This window comes from Eptatretus burgeri, chromosome 7 (genome assembly GCF_056783735.1).
Source record: "Eptatretus burgeri isolate ZD-2024b chromosome 7, Ebu_testis_v1, whole genome shotgun sequence".
NCBI lineage: Eukaryota > Metazoa > Chordata > Myxini > Myxiniformes > Myxinidae > Eptatretus > Eptatretus burgeri.
Window position 1 is genome coordinate 46,517,536 of NC_140967.1, and position 17,953 is coordinate 46,535,488.

General features: G+C 46.1%; 2 protein-coding genes across 3 annotated transcripts in view; one reads left to right on the forward strand and one right to left on the reverse strand.

Moving 5' to 3' along the window:
- LOC147023179 (ubiquitin-conjugating enzyme E2 variant 2-like) overlaps positions 1–16,811 on the forward strand; it is a 34,570-nt gene extending 17,759 nt beyond the window's left edge. For both annotated transcript variants that reach the window (XM_085888344.1, XM_085888345.1), the window contains exons 3-4: positions 15,197–15,322; positions 15,563–16,811. In XM_085888344.1, coding sequence (XP_085744470.1) covers positions 15,197–15,322; positions 15,563–15,706 — 270 coding nt within the window. In that variant the 3' untranslated portion in view covers positions 15,707–16,811. The remainder of the gene's footprint in view (positions 1–15,196; positions 15,323–15,562) is intronic.
- Positions 12,393–17,953, reverse strand: part of MVD (mevalonate diphosphate decarboxylase) — a 47,997-nt gene continuing 42,436 nt past the window's right edge. Inside the window, exons 8-10 of the mRNA XM_085888342.1 lie at positions 17,074–17,192; positions 14,683–16,976; positions 12,393–13,762 (exon numbers count right to left, since the gene is read on the reverse strand). Of these exons, the coding sequence (XP_085744468.1) occupies positions 16,793–16,976; positions 17,074–17,192 (303 nt within the window). The 3' untranslated portion in view covers positions 12,393–13,762; positions 14,683–16,792. The remainder of the gene's footprint in view (positions 13,763–14,682; positions 16,977–17,073; positions 17,193–17,953) is intronic.

The following is a 17,953-nucleotide window of genomic DNA, read 5'->3' on the forward strand; positions in this document are numbered from 1 at the left end:
GCGGGTAAGACCCTTCGGTCTCGTGGACCTGGCCGCTCAGCCAGGTTGCACGAGCATTAGGCCCACGGGCGCAGTCTGACTCCCTTGTCTATGAGGGGGGGTCTTTTCTTGCTTTTTCTTTGAATGCGTGTTGTGGTGCCGAGTCCCGTAAGTAAAACCGTATAAGTGACTGTACATAATTGCTTATAGACGGTCGTAGCACCTTTTGCTTTGCTTTTGTTCTGTATACGTGCATGTTAGTCTTTTGCATTCCTGACTGCATATGTGCTTGTATAATAAATGTGCTTGTCGAACTGTTCCCCGTCTCATTGCGTCCTTTCCCTTGTTTGAAAGTTCCATCTTGCATCACGGAAGGTATTGGTAGAAGGGTGTAAGGACCCGGTAAATAATCACGTCCGTCGGGGCCGGCGATAACACCGCTCGGTTATCACTGAAGCATGGAACGGACCACTTAAGCGGTTCGTGTCCTAGGCCGGCCAGCGGCGAGGTACGATCGCCCGGTTAACTACCCGCGCAGGTACTTGAGTAGGTCAAGTTTGGCGAACAACCCTATCCTGCACGGGTGGCCGATTGGCACGATTGTGGTGGGGTCAAAAGACTCACTCGTGACTTGCTCCTGGCGGTAGTTCCAAGTAGGGTCACGACTGAATTGTCCGTTCCGGTGGGCGACGTGGTCGCGATTTGAGTTACGTGGCCGATCGCATGCCGGGCGGACCGAAATTCGTAACAATATATATTGTTGCGAATCTGGAAGCCATGAGCACACAACATACAGGTCCTACAGATCAGTTATATCGGTAAGTACATGTTGCCAGTTGGGGTCCTGACCCTAGTCTAATGGGTAATTAAATGTTCCTGCACTATGGAGTTATTTTAATAGTCATGTTGTCTTTTCGTTTATTTTTACACCACCAACATAAACGCCGACGACACCGCATCACCCTCACCTTTACTTCGCTTCCTTCACCTCGCTCTGGCCGACGTCATGGTGTGCGGAGTTCAAGGAGGAGCCGCGTGGCGGCCCTCGACCAATCAGCATGCAACAGGTGAGGTGACTGTCGCCCAGCCAATCAGATCCCGCGACAGGAGGAAAGGGCTCCGCGTGATGTCAACACGCCCCCGGGCTAATCAAGGAGCTTGCCACCCATTTTGGCCAGTGGGAGAGACTAAGAGCGATTTGCGTGCCAAAACTGGCCACTGAGAGAGGGAGGGTGTCGGAGCCCCCCCCTCTGAAGAGGGGGGTATAATTGTAGGCGCGGTCTGCGCGTTCGGGGATTCTGAGTTCTGGCAAGAGGTGAACATTTACAGGCAAGGTGGTGGAGTGCAAAAGCGTCTGCGCACGGAGTGGTCGGTGCCATGGAGAGTCTTCTCCTGCCAGCTTTCGCCCTGCCGATTTCGTTCGCCTGGAGCCCAGTCGTGAGGGCGTCTGGATCGTGCTGGGGGTCCAGTTCTGCCCCGAGGACCTGGTCCTTGAAGACCGCACGAGGCGGACAGGTCCGAGACAGGCCTCAATAAAGACCATTTTATTCCGATTCTTTGGGTGTGTGCGTATGTGTGTTTGTGGTGCCAATCAGATAATAGTGAATTGTATAAGTGCCGTGCTGTATATACGTGCATTTATTTTGATCGGTTTAACTCTGCCCTTATGTGCTCCCCTCATTCCCCCTTTGTGAATAAACACCCCGATTGTCTTAGCATGCTGCGTGTTGGGAAATTAGCCAGGCTGTTGCTGTTGTCACGGGATATTTGGGACCGACGGACCTCGGCGATAAACCGCTCGGATCGCATACAGTTCGAGTACGCGAAGCGGCTCGTTCCGTACGGGTGCCGTCGAGGGTGTGGAGACTCGGTAAATCACCACGTGGTCTCTCGGTATTTTGAAAATTGGTGAATAACTCTGTACCACGTGGTAGAAATATTGACCCTTCACGGTCCGATAAGGCACCCGTACTTCTCCGAAAAAGTATGATCTAAATTCCGGGCGATTGGTCAAGCCGACTCTGCAACTCCATCTCGCGGCCGACGCCCGGCCCCGCAACTATATATATATATATATATATATATATATATATATATATATATATATATATATATATATATATATATATATATATATATATATATATATATATAGTGGGCCGGGCGTCGGTTGCGAGAATGACCACGAGGTGGGGAAAGCTACGTCGTCTCCCACCAATCTCCCCGGAATTGTAGGCCGTCGCTCGGATAACTCCGCGACCCGCCCGTGGCCGCCAATATCTCAACCGCGTAGCGGTCTTTGTCTATAACCAATTTACCTAATTAACTATGCAATTTCGACTACCGGGGAAACCACGCCCTCGGCACATCTTGCTCGAACCGGGTCACTCTACTGACTGCGGTAGAGTTCCAACTACCGACTACCAACTCCGGTTCGGGTGCACCCGAGCGGAAACTGCCAAAGCCGTGCCGGCTGGAATGAACAGATTATCGGGGATAAAACCCCACCTAAACTCAGATCTGAACCATGCTGGACCAAGTCAAGAAAGGACGGAAACGGACTGGGAACATTTCTAACAAGTTTTATTTACAATAAATGAAGACACAAAGCAAGACTTGACGCGACTATGCAAGAAGTATTTACAATGATCCAAAAACACTTACTCAGTTCTGTTGAAAGATGGGCCCACACGCAGATACACACACAAATGAAAAGAAAACCCAGAGTCTTTACTGGTCCCTCGCAGCTGTGGAGAGACAAGCTGGGGGTCAGAGTTCGGTGGGTACCTGACCGTCAGAGGGAGGGTGTGCTCTGCGATGCAGCACCTGACAAAGGTCGTTGGTCCGGTCCCAAGTCGCACATGGGAGACTCGAGGCTCTTGGCGAAGTTTGGGTGGCGAATAATCAGGGTCCACCGAGGGGGGTCAGTCGATCTGTCCTCCTTTGTAGAGGGCCAGCAGACACGTTCGCCACCTCGATGGCCCTCTGCTCAACCCTCGTGACAGAAAAAACCCCTTCGTAACAGCAACGTCGACCTCCTGTGACCACTCCTCGTAATCGCCCCTCGTAACCACCCCTTCGTAACAGCAAAAACTCTGAAGAACCTCTCAGAGCTCTCAACTCTCCAAAAGACCAACCAACCTCAGAGTGTGCTCGGGAATTTATGGACCTCCCTCAGTGGGGGAGGGGCCTTGGTCAACACACCTCGTAGTCCGTCTTTTGGACAGGTCCTACGGCCCACCTTTCCGGGGCGGGGCCTTGGGCCCTGCTGGGAAACCCCAGCCACTTCTCCACGCGGGCCCACACTTGACGAGTAACAGTATCAACGCTGCAACGACCCTTGCCGGGAAACCCCAGCCAGTCTTCCATGTGGGTTCATACTTGACGAGTAACAGTATCAATGTTGCACAGGCTGTCGTGCAAGAGTTACGTTTGTGGAAGCGGCAAGTGGAACGGCTGCAAGACCCTGCCTTGGCAAGTCAGAGTGCTTGCAGGCAGCGGGTGGGTAGTGGATCGTGATGGGGAATGGAATGGTTGTTGGTTGTTCGTTGGATGTAAAGATTTAATAACCTCACTAATAAAATCGCAACGCACGCCATTGATTCTCCCACCAGACAAAAGGGAAGGGGCTGACTACACACACACTTGATGACATAACTGACTTTTGGGACATCTGTATGTTGAATGCAAATGGTTTCCAGATCCTTAACAAAATATATATATATATATATATATATATATATATATATATATATATATATATATATATATATATATATATATATATATATATATATATATATATATATATATATATATATATATATATACATATATATATATATATATGATACACTGCCGATTTTGCAGGCTTTCCCACTTACAAAGCACATAGAGGTCTGTAATTTTTTTTATCAAAGGTACACTTCAACTGTGAAAGACAGAATCCAAAACAAAAATCCTGAAAATCACATTGTATGATTTTAAAATAATTAATTTGCATTTTATTGCATGAAATAAGTATTTGATCACCTACCAACCAGTAAGAATTCCGGCTCTCACAGACCTGTTAGTTTTGTCTTTAAGAAGCCCTCCCATTCTCCACTCATTACCTGTATTAACTGCACCTGTTTGAACTCGTTATCTGCATAAAAGACAGCTGTCCACACTCAATCAATCAATCAGACTCCAACCTCTCCACAATGGGTAAGACCAGAGAGCTGTCTAAGGACATCAGGGACAAAATTGTAGACTTGCCCAAGGCTTGGATGGGCAACAGGACAATAGGCAAGCAGCTTGGTGAGAAGGCAACAACTGTTGGTGCAATTATTGGAAAATGGAAGAAGTTCAAGATAACAGTCAATCTCCCTCGGTCTGGGGCTCCATGCAAGATCTCACCTTGTGGAGCCTCAATGATCATGAGAAAGGTGAGGTATCAGCCCGAAACTACACGGCAGGACCTGGTCAACGACCTGAAGAGAGCTGGGACCACAGTATCAAAGAAAACCATAAGTAACACACTACGCCGTCATGGATTAAAATTCTGCAGCGCACGCAAGGTCCCTCTGCTCAAGCCAGCGCATGTCCAGGCCCGTCTGAAGTTTGCCAATGACCATCTGGATGATCCAGAGGAGGAATGGGAGAAGGTCATGTGGTCTGAGACCAAAATGGAGCTTTTTGGTTTGAACTCCACTCGCCGTGTTTGGAAGAAGAAGAAGAAGGATGAGTACAACCCCAAGAACACCATCCCAACCGTGAAGCATGGAGGTGGAAACATCATTCTTTGGGGTTGCTTTTCTGCAAAGGGGACAGGATGACTGCACCGTATGGATGGGGCCATGTATCGCGATATCTTGGCCAACAACCTCCTTTGCTCAACAAGAGCATTGAAGATGGGGCGTGGCTGGGTCTTCCAGCATGACAACGACCCGAAACACACAGCCAGGGCAACTAAGGAGTGGCTCCGTAAGAAGCATCTCAAGGTCCTGAAGTGGCCGAGCCAGTCTCCAGACCTGAACCCAATAGAAAATCTTTGGAGGGAGCTGAAAGTCTGTGTTGCCGAGCGACAGCCCCGAAACCTGAAGGATCTGGAGAAGATCTGTATGGAGGAGTGGGCCAAAATCCCTGCTGCAGTCTGTGCAAACCTGGTTAAGAACTATAGGAAACGTCTGGTGTCTGTAATTGCAAACAAAGGTTTCTGTACCAAATATTAAGTTCTATTTTTCTGATTTATCAAATACATATTTCATGCAATAAAATGCAAATTAGTTAATTAAAAATCATACAATGTGATTTTTCAGGATTTTTGTTTTAGATTCCGTCTTTCACAGTTGAAGTGTACCTATGATAAAAATTAGACCTCTACGTGCTTTGTAAGTGGGAAAACCTGCAAAATCGGCAGTGTATCAAATATTTTTTCTCCCGTGTGTGTGTGTGTGTGTGTGTGTGTGTGTGTGTGTGTGTGTGTGTGTGTGTGTGTGTGTGTGTGTGTGTGTGTGTGTGTGTGTGTGTGTGTGTGTGTGTGTGTGTGTGTGTGTGTATATATAATACCAAGCTTTCACACTAAAAACTCTGCTCGCAGTCACACGATCCCTATGAAATTGCTGTGGCATTTAGCGGACATGCCAACAATGTTTGGGAAGTCTTGGCGTTCCATAGTACCACTTGCATTTTGCGCAATGGGTATTTTTGTCATTCCCCGTGTACGGTCTGTCGTCTGCTACCAGCTATGTTTTACAGCTATCCCGTGCATGTGCACGGGTATCGCTAGTATATTATAATACCAAGCTTGCACACTAAAAACTCTGCTCGCCGTCACACGATCCCTATGAAATTGCTGTGGCACTTAGCGGACATGCTGACAATGTTTGGGAAGTCTTGGCGTTCCATAGTACCACTTGCATTTTGCACAATGCGTATTTTTGTCATTCCCCGTGTACGGTCTGTCGTCTGCTCCCAGCTCTGTTGTACTGCTATCCTGTGCATGTGCACGGGTATCGCTAGTATATGTATATGTATATGTATGTATGTATATATATATATATAACAGGAAGGGTGGGAGGAAGATGGCTGTCCCAAGTTGTGTGCCATGCCACATTGGATGTTGTGGTTTTCCTTTTGGAATAAACACAACTTTGGAAGACACTCGTTTGCCAGGTAGGATCGATCGAGTGAAGGACCATCAGTTTTTGACATCTTGGCGGCTCGTTTGCGATCAATTTTGTTTTTCCATCGGCGGTGTTGTGTGGCGTGATACATGTGCAAATGGGGAGACAGAAACAGAAACAGAGACAGACAGATATATAGGGTGTCCCAAAAAAATATACAACTTTTAAAATGCTTCGTTTGATCCAAAATAAGCAGTAATTTTGTCACTAATGCTTCATTTCTTGTTGCAGAGACCCTGAAGTTTATTTTGATACCAAGCAAGCGCCAGAAAAATGCCAAGACTGACCGTACAACAACGGACGAAAATTGTTGAACTTTAGCACCAGACAAAAAAGAGTTACAGGTGCAACTTCTTTAGTCGAGACATTTCGGTATCCACTTGCGCCATGCACCAAACTTTTGGACAATAAAGTGCACCATCGCAAAGTTTACCAATGTGGGAACCATCTGTGACCTTCACAAAGGTCACAGTGGTCGGAAGAGGACAGGTCGTAGTGAAGAAAATGTGGAAATGGTGAGACAGGCTGTCGTTCAGTCCAAAAAAAATTGATTCGACGACTTTCTGCCGAGAAAAACATTCATAAGAGCACCGTTCAGAGGATCCTTCGACAAGACATTCATGCCTTTCCAGACAAAATTCAAACGGAAACGGTGCTTACTGATTAACAGAAATGCAAACGACTAGACTTTGCAAATTGGTTCTCAGGAAAGTTGGAGGAAGATGCAGACTTCCTCAAAAAAATTTCACATGACGGATAAATGCCATGCTCACTTGTCTGGGGAGGTGAACAAGCAAAACTTTCGGTACTGGGGAACTGGAAATCCTGGTAATGCATCAACTGAACTGGTGCCTCGATCTGTTCTCAAAGTCACCATGTGGGTGGCGGTTGGTTGGTATGGGATAATTGGTCCATACTTCTTTGAAGATGACCAGGGACGCACTTGCACAGTAAACCAGAGGAACTATCGCGAAATGATTCAGGAATTCTATCTGCCTGAGCTACGTACTCAGGCCGGTAGGAGAAACAACCTGATCCAGATGAGGACAGGATGGGGCACCAGGATGATCCAACAGGATGGGGCACCGCCCCATACAGCCAGGGAAACGAGGCGTTTTCTCAACCAACATTTTGAGGGCCGCTTTATCTCCCACTACGAAGACATTGAGTGGCCACCGTATTCCCCTGACCTTACTTCTCCAGACTTTTTCTTGTGGGGGTATCTCAAGGACAGGATCTATGGAAGGAATCCCTTGGCCTCAGACTCTTGATCAGCTGAAGGAAAACATCCACCGAGAAATCCAGAACATTCCTCAGGAAATGTTTCCCAAGGTGATGGAGAACATGACAACGCGTTTGCAGGCAGTGATCAGACAACGTGGAGCCTACGTCGAACATGTGGTCTAAAATAAAATGACGATTCTATTCCAAAATTTTAATTTTGGTGGCAATTTTGACATTGGTACAATAAACTTCAACCTTTCAGCTTTCTATCCAGCCATATATCTTTTTTAAAAATGTATGTTATGACAATCCTCTTTGCAGATGAAAAGTTGTATATTTTTTTGGGACACCCTGTATATTGTTATGGCTGTGGAAATTCGCAAACCACCATTCAGGGCCCGTAGGTGAGATATCTCTAAGTACATGTGTAGTTAGCCCAAACCCATTGTCTTGAGGGAATTTATGTGATTCATTCGGGCTGCGATCCTTTGAGTTAGGTGTTTTTCTGTTCTATCTTTATTTTGAACCAACCACGTCTCAACCGCCATCACACAACAACCACCTTAACCACCACGCCAGCCATCATCACCAACTACAACCACGCTCCAACCCTCAGACAACAACAACAACGCCAACAGCCACGACCTTTACCTTCACAACTCAATCCCGCAATCATCGCATCATCGCCATTCCCAACGGCACCATAGCCATCAACCCTCACCACCGAAAACCCTCCACCACCTTCACCTTTCTCCTACGGCCATTCCCGCACCACCTGTGAACACTGAACGTCGGGCTGTCTCGGGCCCGTTCGGCGATTGGTGCCGAGCGCACCGAGCCACGAGCGCAAATAGCGGCCTTTCCGAGGGAAAATTCCGATCAAGATGCTACACGCCCACTTCTTCTCCGTCCAATTTGCAAGCGCGGGGTGGCTTGGCCCCGCCTCCAGGCGCGTCTGTGAAATCGATATATGCAAATTCTAGGATCAGGGGAGGTTCACGCCCCCGTTTCCTCCGACCAATGGGCGAGCGTGGCTCCGCCCCCGAGGCCATCCTGATCCGAATACTTGCATATTAGCTGCTCCTGCCAGCCTATAAAACGGCGAGCGCAAGGCGAATCGTGGCAGAGTGAGTCAGTTTTGGTTGGAGAGTGGAAGAGAGCCGGGGGAAGAGAGTGTCATCGAGAGAGTTGGGTTCTGGAGTCGGCTGAAGTTGCGGGAAGAGGCAAAGGAGCTCGGGTCCGAGGCGAGAAGGTCGGCGACGAGGTCGCGGTGTGGGATCGCTCGTCGCGGGACCCAAGCCAGCCAGCCATCTCCCTCCCCCAGGGCATCAACAATTCCCCTTTCCCCCGCGCTGGGATAGGGCAAAAAGGGGGCCCCGTTCCCACCCCACTCCAAACGTCGTGCCAACGAAACCCGCCAAGGAGCACGGAGTCGGGGCACAGCCGTGCAGCCACATTTGCGGCTCGCCCGCCAACGCGTCACGAGGAGGCGGGTAGGACCCCCCCCCCGGTCTCGCGGACCTGGCCGCTCCTCCAGGTCACGCGCACAAATGGCCTACAGGCCCGTCTGCCCCTTGTCTATGAGGGTGGCTTCTTTCCTTTGCTTTTGTGTAAATGTGTGTTGGCGCCATCTGTAAAGTAGAACTGTATAAGTGTTGCCGTGTGTGCGCGTAGTCGGTAGTAACTCTGCGTCGTTATTGCTTTTGTTTTGGTTGCTATATGTGCATTTTGACTATGGCTGTATATATGTGCTTACCGTGTGCCGGGAAATAAATGTGCATTGTGTGAACTGTTTTCCCGTTTCGCTTCGTCTTTTCTTTATTGACCCTCCATCCTGCTTCACGTAAAGGGTTTGTAGTGGGTGCAAAACGCCCGGTAAATAATCTGAACCGTCGAGGTCGACGATAACACCGCTCGGTTATCCCGATAGTACGGAACGGGCCGCCCAAGCGGCTCGTGTCCGGAGTCGACCTGCGGCGAGGTACGATCGCCCGGTTTACCATCCGCGTGGGTACTTAGGTCGGTCGAGTTTGGCGAACAACCCTATCCGACGCGGGTGGCCGATTGGCACGATTGTGGTGAGGTCGAAAGGCCCACCCGTGACTGGCTCCGGGCGATAGTTCCCGGAGGGTCGCGATTCAAGTGACGTGGCCGTCCGCACGCCGGCGTGCGCGAATTCGCAACAATATATTATATATCCTGCCTTCAATCTCTGGTGCGGCAGTTTTTTGTGCGCATCTGGAAGGCAAAGAGAGCCTTCTGTGGGGTTCATCCTCGAGCGAGAGGAGACCAGTGTGTGCAGAGAATAGCGTTCTCGCAGACGTGGCTGTGCGGCCATCTAGATTTTGTTTGTGCTGAGTGGAGAAGGGGTCGAATTGTGTTCCTGGCTTGGTATCTGGTGGTTTGTGAGACTTTCTGTGGGATGTCATGAATGAACAGCAGTCTCACTTGGGAGAGGGATAAAGGCTGTTTTGATATCGCGGTTCACCTATCGCGCCCCCGGTTCATCGCGGGTTTTCCCCTGGAACCTAACTAATTTTTTTCTGCGGATTCCCCGTATATCGTGGTAATAATGTATAAAATATAAATTATTTAAGCAATGAATTGTAACGCGTGGCGCTCGACCAGTCACACAACGCACGAGACAAAGTTTCACTTGTGAGCTTCGAATATTTTCTACGTTATTTTTTTTTTCTCCAAGCCTTACGATGCCGCCCAAACGCCCTGCACCTTCTAAGGCTTCTGGCAAGGAACCGAAGCACCAGAGGAAGGTCCTGACGCTCCAGGAGAAGGTTCAGGTGCTCGATATGCTTCGGGAAGGAAAAAGGCTTGCTGCGGTTGGACGAGCACTGCCAAACCAACAAGACGAGTCGATCTCCGGCATCTCGAACCCCATCACTGCCAAGCCGACCAGACTAGACGAGTCTTTTTTTTTTTTTGGGAGTCATCCATTCATTGCGGAATTTCGCTTCTCGCGGGGGCTTTGGAACGTAACCCCCGTGATAAATGGGGGATGACTGTATACTGGTAAAACGGGAATTCAGTGTGCAGATATCGTAGTCGGTGGAGCTTGTAACCTTGGCAACCTCGTTCCATTCCACCGGCGAAGATTTCTGATCCATGCTTGTTGTACCTCAAGTATTGCTTGGGAGTGAGGGTGTTATGAAAGCTCGGCTGGGAAACTAATTAACCTCCGCCATCGAAGATGGACGGAGGTTACTGTTTTCACCCGTCTGTTTGTTTGTTTGTGAACAGTATTACGGATGTGAACAGTATTACGGAAAAACTCATGGACGGATTTCGACGAAACTTGGTGGGGGGGATTAGGTATGGTCCAAGGATCATGCCATTAGATTTTTGACTTGGTCCAAAGTCCAATATGGCTGCTATGGTGGCCATTTTGAAAAAATATTTGAATTTTTGTTTTTGCATTTCTGCATGTTTTAAGTGATTTCCAACCCAAAAAAAAATTTGTTAGAGAAAAAAAAACATTTTTGCAACTTTTTCAAAAAAATTTCGATTTTATTTGAAAAAATATTTGAATTTTTTTGCATGTTTACATGTTTTAAGTGATTTCCAACCCCCCCCCCAAAAAAAATGAGAAAAAAAACCCAGAAATTTTGCACATTTTTTTTCAAAAAAAAAAATTTTTTTGGGGGGGGGCATTTCTACATGCGCATCGATCTAGTTTAGTTTATTCAATCGTGGTTCAATAGCGTCTGATCCATTTTGACCTACAATGAATAGGATATCAGGTTCACTGAAGTGACCCAGCAGTATTGGCGGCGGAGGTTTTGCACTCTTCCGAGTGCTCCCCCTCTAGTTTAGGCATGTTTTGGGCCTACCGCCTGATGGAAGATCACTGAAGTTATTTTCATACCAACTGACCACCTACACGTGCCTATCCCTCTCCACATCGCTTCTCCAGTCCCCAACCTGCCCCTCTCTCGATACTCTCCATAGCTTTGTTTTCGGCAATTTCCATTCAGTATTTATCACAGCATTTCATTCTGATTTCCCATTTGACGATTCATAGATCAGTAGTTTGTTTCACTTTTCAACATGTTTCATTTTGGGATATCAGTTTCAATTGTGATGTACGACACAAATGGTGCACAAAAAGGTCATCAAAAATTATTTTCGGGGGAATCTTGATTTAATAAAGGGTGTGGAGGGGTCCAGAGTGGCTTAAGGGGTCTAAAGTGTTTAAAGTGTGCAAGGGTCTTGAAGGGGTCTCAGGGCGAAGGAGCAAAAGCGGTCAAACTGTCCAAAGGGTCTCAAAAGGTCGAGAGGACTATAGATACGAAAAGAGTTGAAGACTGTCTATTATTTCAAAAGGGTCTAATTGTAAGGGGTCTAATGAGGTCGACATGCCGTACAGGGTGTGAAGGAGTGAAGCTGAAGTAAATAAATTAATGCTGGAGTGCAACATGGCAATAATGGGTCTTCTCGGTCTTGGAGTCTAGTGTTTTCGAGGGTTTTGAAAGGTCGAAGGGGTCTCAGCAGTCAAAAGGTACATTCCAATAGTACGTAAATAATAGACATGTAGTTACATGGACTAAGGGACGGACTCCCACCGAGACCGAGCTCTTTTCATGTATCGATGGTTTGATGGAGCTAATCAAGGGGAAGAGGACCCTGGTGGAACAGTTTAAATGTAATTTTCAAATTGGAAATGTTTATTGAATTGTTGATAAATAGTGAAGAACCCACCCTTGCAGATGGGTTAATTCCCTCACTTCTATGACGTTTATGGTTTTCAGCAGAGAATCGTCGTCCTCACCCCACTTTGAAAAATTTGAACTTCCTTGCTTCTTTTATGTATTATGGAAGATTTTATTTTATTGGTGTACGGTATTGGGAAATATACCTGAGTTTGAAATTCTACCTTTCTGGGTCTTCTGGTGATTCCAGGTGCTTGTTTGCTTATCCTCATTGTATTTGCGTTTTTCAAGTAAATGCCATTGCCATTGAGAAAATGTTCAAAACACTTCTGTTTACAGAAAGACACGAGTCACTGTGTACAGTTTGTGTTGCAGTTGCATGTACGAGTGTTTCAAAAAGAGTGATGCAACTTTAAATGTTTATTTACAAAGAAACAGAAACCTCAGGAACGTGAACCAAACATTTCTTGAAAGCTTATGATATGGTATTTTCTATCACTAATTGCTATTGCAGTAAATCACTGCTCGAGTTGGTGAGAGCCCAAGGTCTGAAATTGGCATTTACGCAAAATCCTTGTTATTGATCTCGGTGTATGCCCCTACGCGGTTCAGACAGGCATTGATCCTGACTCCAAAGTTCTGTCCGACTTTCCTATAGGTCTCATGTGGCACTGCCTTGAAATAGTCTGACACCTCCTGCTTCAGATCATCCAGTGTGGGAGAGTGGTTGGCATACACAGAGCCCATGGCAGCCCTCATAGAACCAGTAGTCCAGAGGGTTCAAGTCTGGGCTATGGGGTGCCCAGTCATGAGCGGTACCCCAGGGCAACGAGGCGGTTTCTGAAGAGCTGCCACAGGAAAGTGATGTCACCAGCTGTATGTGGGTGTGCACCATCCTGCATTGACCAGGTCATGCTGAGCTGGTTTGGGGTGACATTGTTGGCTATATTATTATGGAACTTCTGTAGCACGGCCCGGTAGTGCTCACCGTTGATCGTCACCATCCTCCTGTTGTCATTCTCAAACCAGTTAGGCCTTAGCGTTCCCCATCTGGCATTAAAGGTGCAGAAGCATGTGACCTTAGGCCCCTTCAGCTACCTCTCATCGATCTCGGGTGGTTCTGCCCCCTGGAGAATGTTGTGGTTGTTGATTGCACCGTTCAAGTGGAAATGGGCTTCATCACTGAACCAGATCGGGTTGATCCATTTTGGGTACCGCTTCATCCTGTCATTGAGCCAATTGCACATATCCAATCTCCTCCTTATGTCATCTTGACTCGGTTTATGCTTAATTGAGATGATGTATGGGAAAAGCTTCAGTTCTTTAGTGAGGATATGCCAGACACCCAGACTGATGATGGTTTGATGCATAGCTCCCGGGAGCGCCGGCGGTGGGACTTCTTGGGACTGTCCGCTGTAGAATCCCACGTGGCAAGGTTGGCTTGGCTCTTGGTTACTGATGCTGACCTGCCACTGTTGCCCTTGCTCTGGTTGTGCACTGTACGCTTGTGCACAAAATGTTTCACAATACATTGAATGGCACAATTTGTGGGTCCATCACATGTTCTGAGGTCGTATTCCCAGCAACACCTCTTGCGGGTGTCCACATATGATTGTCTCATACCATAGAGCCACCACTTTGGCCTTTTCTGCTTCACTGCCAAAGGCATAGTTGAGCTATGGAGCTAGAAATCCCAGGAAACAAATCTCACGATAACACCAACAAATCCTGAAAAGGAAAACGGTATAGGTCAAAAAACAAAGAAATGACAGGAAGTCAAGTTTGTATCAATCTTTTTGAAAAACCATGAATGTAAACCAAATTTTCTGCATACAAGATTGACTTTTCAAATTTCTCTTCAGGAAGGTGGTTGATGGGGCAAAGTTGTGGACACCCCCCAAGCTTGAAATTCACTTCCCCCTTCCCCCTTCAGCCTGAAACCCATGGGCTATGGATTTTTTTTGTTAACCACATACAACTTTTCCTGGCACACCTTGAGTAGAATCATCAGTTTTTCATCTCGTTCTGGTCATCGGTACAGGAGTGTCAAACAAATGCACAAACACTTCTGAAATTATATAGAAACACCAGCTCCACATGGGAGTGGCCAGGCTGGAGGGAGGGGAGAGGGATGGGGTTGTTGCACTTATTCAAACATGTAATTCAAAATGCTTCTTGCTGCATAATTCAAAACACCTGACTGCATGGGAAAATGGGGGGGGGGGGTAGAAATACTGTGCTGTGGTGTGGGGACTTGTAATACCATCTCCCACCTGGAGCGATGCTTCACGATACACATTTACATAGTTTGCCCCTCCCTCGACCACCAGCAAAGATCAAAAAACCCCTGTGTACTAATTGGGGTCATGCTCATCCTATGTAGCAAGTCGGGATGTAATCAGCCCAGAGCTGTAGGAGTCGTGTGACACACTCAGATGCACACAGACACCGAGAGACAGACATTTGTAGATATAAGTTTTTTTAAACCTATAGTTTTATAGGCACCGTTAACTGAATTTGGTAAGTAGCTCTTGTCTAACTGCATCTTCCTCTCACGGCCCTCGATGTATTCGAGCGTATCATAAAAGTCAGAATTTCATGCAGGGCAACACTTATTGCACAATTGATGAAAATAAAAGCACAATTACCTTTGCTCCTCCAGGAGCGACGCAAACGACGGGAATTTCCATTCCCACCGCCGTTCTGACGAATGAACTCTGCCATTGCAGGTATTTTCTGGTGGGATCCACACTCAAAGTTTGCGAAGGTTTACTTTTGTCGAGGGTGCACATTTTGTGTGCGAGAAAGTAGCTTTAGCACTCTCAAGGATAACAGAAAGAGAAACCATCGTTTGAATGGAACAGAAGAGTGCCATTGGGTTGATTGAGCTCAATGGCAATGAAACTGGAATCAAAATGCTATTGTTTATATAAATAAATAACGGTTTGGCTAAAAAGGGAAGAGATTTGAATTGACCTTCAATTCTATTCCATAATAATCATTCTGAGTGAGGGTGTAGAAATAACAGGTTTTTTTTGTTTGTTTTTTCCACATTTGTGTCCATGAAATGTAACTTTTTCAAGAAGGCAACAGATTCCCATGGCAGTTTTGGTTGGAATGAAAGTTCATTTATCCATTTTTCATCCCTGTCGTATTTTTCAGACGACCTTTGAAAACCGGATATACAGTCTGCGGGTGGAGTGCGGTGCCAAATATCCAGACCTGGCTCCTACGGTTCGTTTTATTACAAAAATTAACCTCTCTGGTGTGAACAGCACGAATGGAATGGTGAGCTACTCACCTACATTTTATTGCTTCATCACTTTAAACGTTTAATGTGTGATTTGAAGTCTTCCCTATCCTGCTGTTTCCTTTGTGGCTACATCCAAGGCTAGTGAGGTGCAAATTTAAATGAGAACCCATGGAGGATGCAATAATTGGCAAACTGAATGGTTTATGTGTATGTCTGTGAGACAGACAGCCATATGATGAGTTTAATTCTTCTGTTCCATCCCATCCTGTTGTTAGGTGGACCCTCACAGCATTCAGGTCTTGGCAAAGTGGCAGAACACTTACAGCATCAAAATGATCCTCGAGAACCTGAAACGTAACATGATGCACAAAGACAACATGAAGCTTCCACAGCCTCCTGAGGGACAGACTTTCATCTGACTTTACCTGCTGGTCCCCTTCTTGCTGCCCCAATCTTAGCCTTTCTGCCGATCCTTGTACTCCCTCCCCCCTCCTGTCCTCCCAAAACAACACTCCTTTACCAGCTAACCATTAAATCCACATCTCCCCTCCCACCCCCAAACCATCCCACTTCTGTCTTCATTCACATGTCCCCGCTCTTCGGCCTTGTGTGCTGTCAATCATCCATACTCGCCACTTTCCCTACATTGTGGGCTGGGTGGTCGACAATGCACATAGATCGGCGGCCTTCCCCTCTGCAGTACGTGTCCTGCCCATTCACCAAATGGAGTTCTTCCATCCCGTGACCTCCGTTCGTGCAAAAAGTCTGTTTAAGTGTCGACCAGCCTTCACGGTGGCATAGCATCTCTTACGTTTTCATGATGCGAGCAGCTTGATTCTGAAATTGCTCTTTTCAATGTTTGATGTTGCTGGAAGCTATTGTTCAAATAAGGATGTTATTTTATTTTGAATTGCAAGTACCCAATTACAGCATGGGACTTCACACGAGTTTGCAGGACATTTTCTTTGACGTTTGGCTGTGTGCAGGTTTCCTCCAAGTGCTTGTCGAGTTTTGAAATCTGATATGCAGCATCCTGTTAGTCCTTTGGATATTGCTTCGATTTGGATGCTGCAAAACGGGTTGTTTTGAATTCCTCAGATCAAGCTTGTGGAAATTTGATTTATTCTGAAAATGAAAGCGTGTTTTTTGTTGTTGTTTTTTTCACTAACTTGAGTTGGTTCTGAACAAGTCAAAAGCTCAAAACGTTTGTTAAATTTGCTGGTTGATATGGCAATTGCTTCCTCTCTTAATCTTGTAACGTTAAATTGTAACCTTCAGATTGCAACTGGATGAAAAGACAAGATTTTTTTGCAAATGGTTTATTGTAGTAAATTCAATGTACTGCTTTCTGTAGATATGGTATCTCCAAAGCTCGAAGAAGCATTAATTTGAAAAGGAAGTGATTGTTCAGATCAATACTTGTAAAAAATTTCAAATGTTAAAAGAAAACTTCTCCACCTCCAACAATATTGAATTACTAATGCAAGGAAGGATTAAATACAAACTCAATTTCCAGGTAATCCATCTATATTGAGAAGATGTGCTTCATTGTCAAAGATGCATTGTGGTCCAGGGCCTGGCCTAGTGCAAAGGATATAATGAAGAGCATTAGGTTGGGGTTCAAATCCAAGGGCACACTGCAACTCAAGTGATGGTGGGTCGGTGGTCAGTGGGAGGCCACGGATGTATCTGCAGAACAGATTTTGGAAATGAAGAAATGACATTTCAACTTGCCTTAAATATTGTGTGATTGCTTTCAAGTGTGCCTTTGCTAAAGGTCATGTACCTCTTGCTGTTGGACGTCTGCGGGGGGAAGAAGTGCGCAATGAGTCCGAGGAGCTTGCTGGCATCACGTGCCGTTGTCAGGACAAACGCATTGGGTCCTGCATCAAATGTGTATCCTGCCTGCATACAGATTTTGAAATTACTGGCATTGTGAGTTAGGAATGGTCTCAACAGGTAGTGGTGTAGCTTTAGAAGGTAACATTGAGGTTGTGGCTGGGAGTAAGTTGTTTGGAATGTTAAAAGTTAGCCTTTAAGTGGCATGACTGATTACGACCACTCTCCCACTCACAATCAAGTCCAATTTTATTTGGAAAGGGAGGATGGAATGTCTCCACCCCCAAACATGGAAATGTCTCCATTCAGATCTGAATGTTCTATCAATGAATTGCTTTTCACATTTTGCTGCTAATTCAACCACTAGCTGAAGGAAAAAAAAATCGATTTCACTATCTATATATATACAGGTTCACATGACCTGCCACTTGTTTCACATGAAAATAAACATGGGAGCCAATAACTTTAATAACAAGACCTGTAAACATGTTTATCGCCATTGAATCAAGTTCCTTACTCAAGCCAGAACCTAAACTATTCTGAAGGATATTTGAGCATGTAAACATCTTGATCCTCAAGCTGTTTTCCTTTTGTTGACTCATGATCACTAAAGAGAAGACATGCATTATAAGCAACTGAGTTGTGGGTGATTGGGAAATGTATTCGTTTGATCATAAAGTGTTCAATGAAACATCCAGATGGGACTTAATATTAACAAAATACAGGTGCAGTGAATAGGTACAAATTACGGAGCAGATTACTAAAGGGACACAAGGTCGATTGCTGTTCTCACTTTTAAGAGTGCAAATGAGTTGAATAGGGAAGGG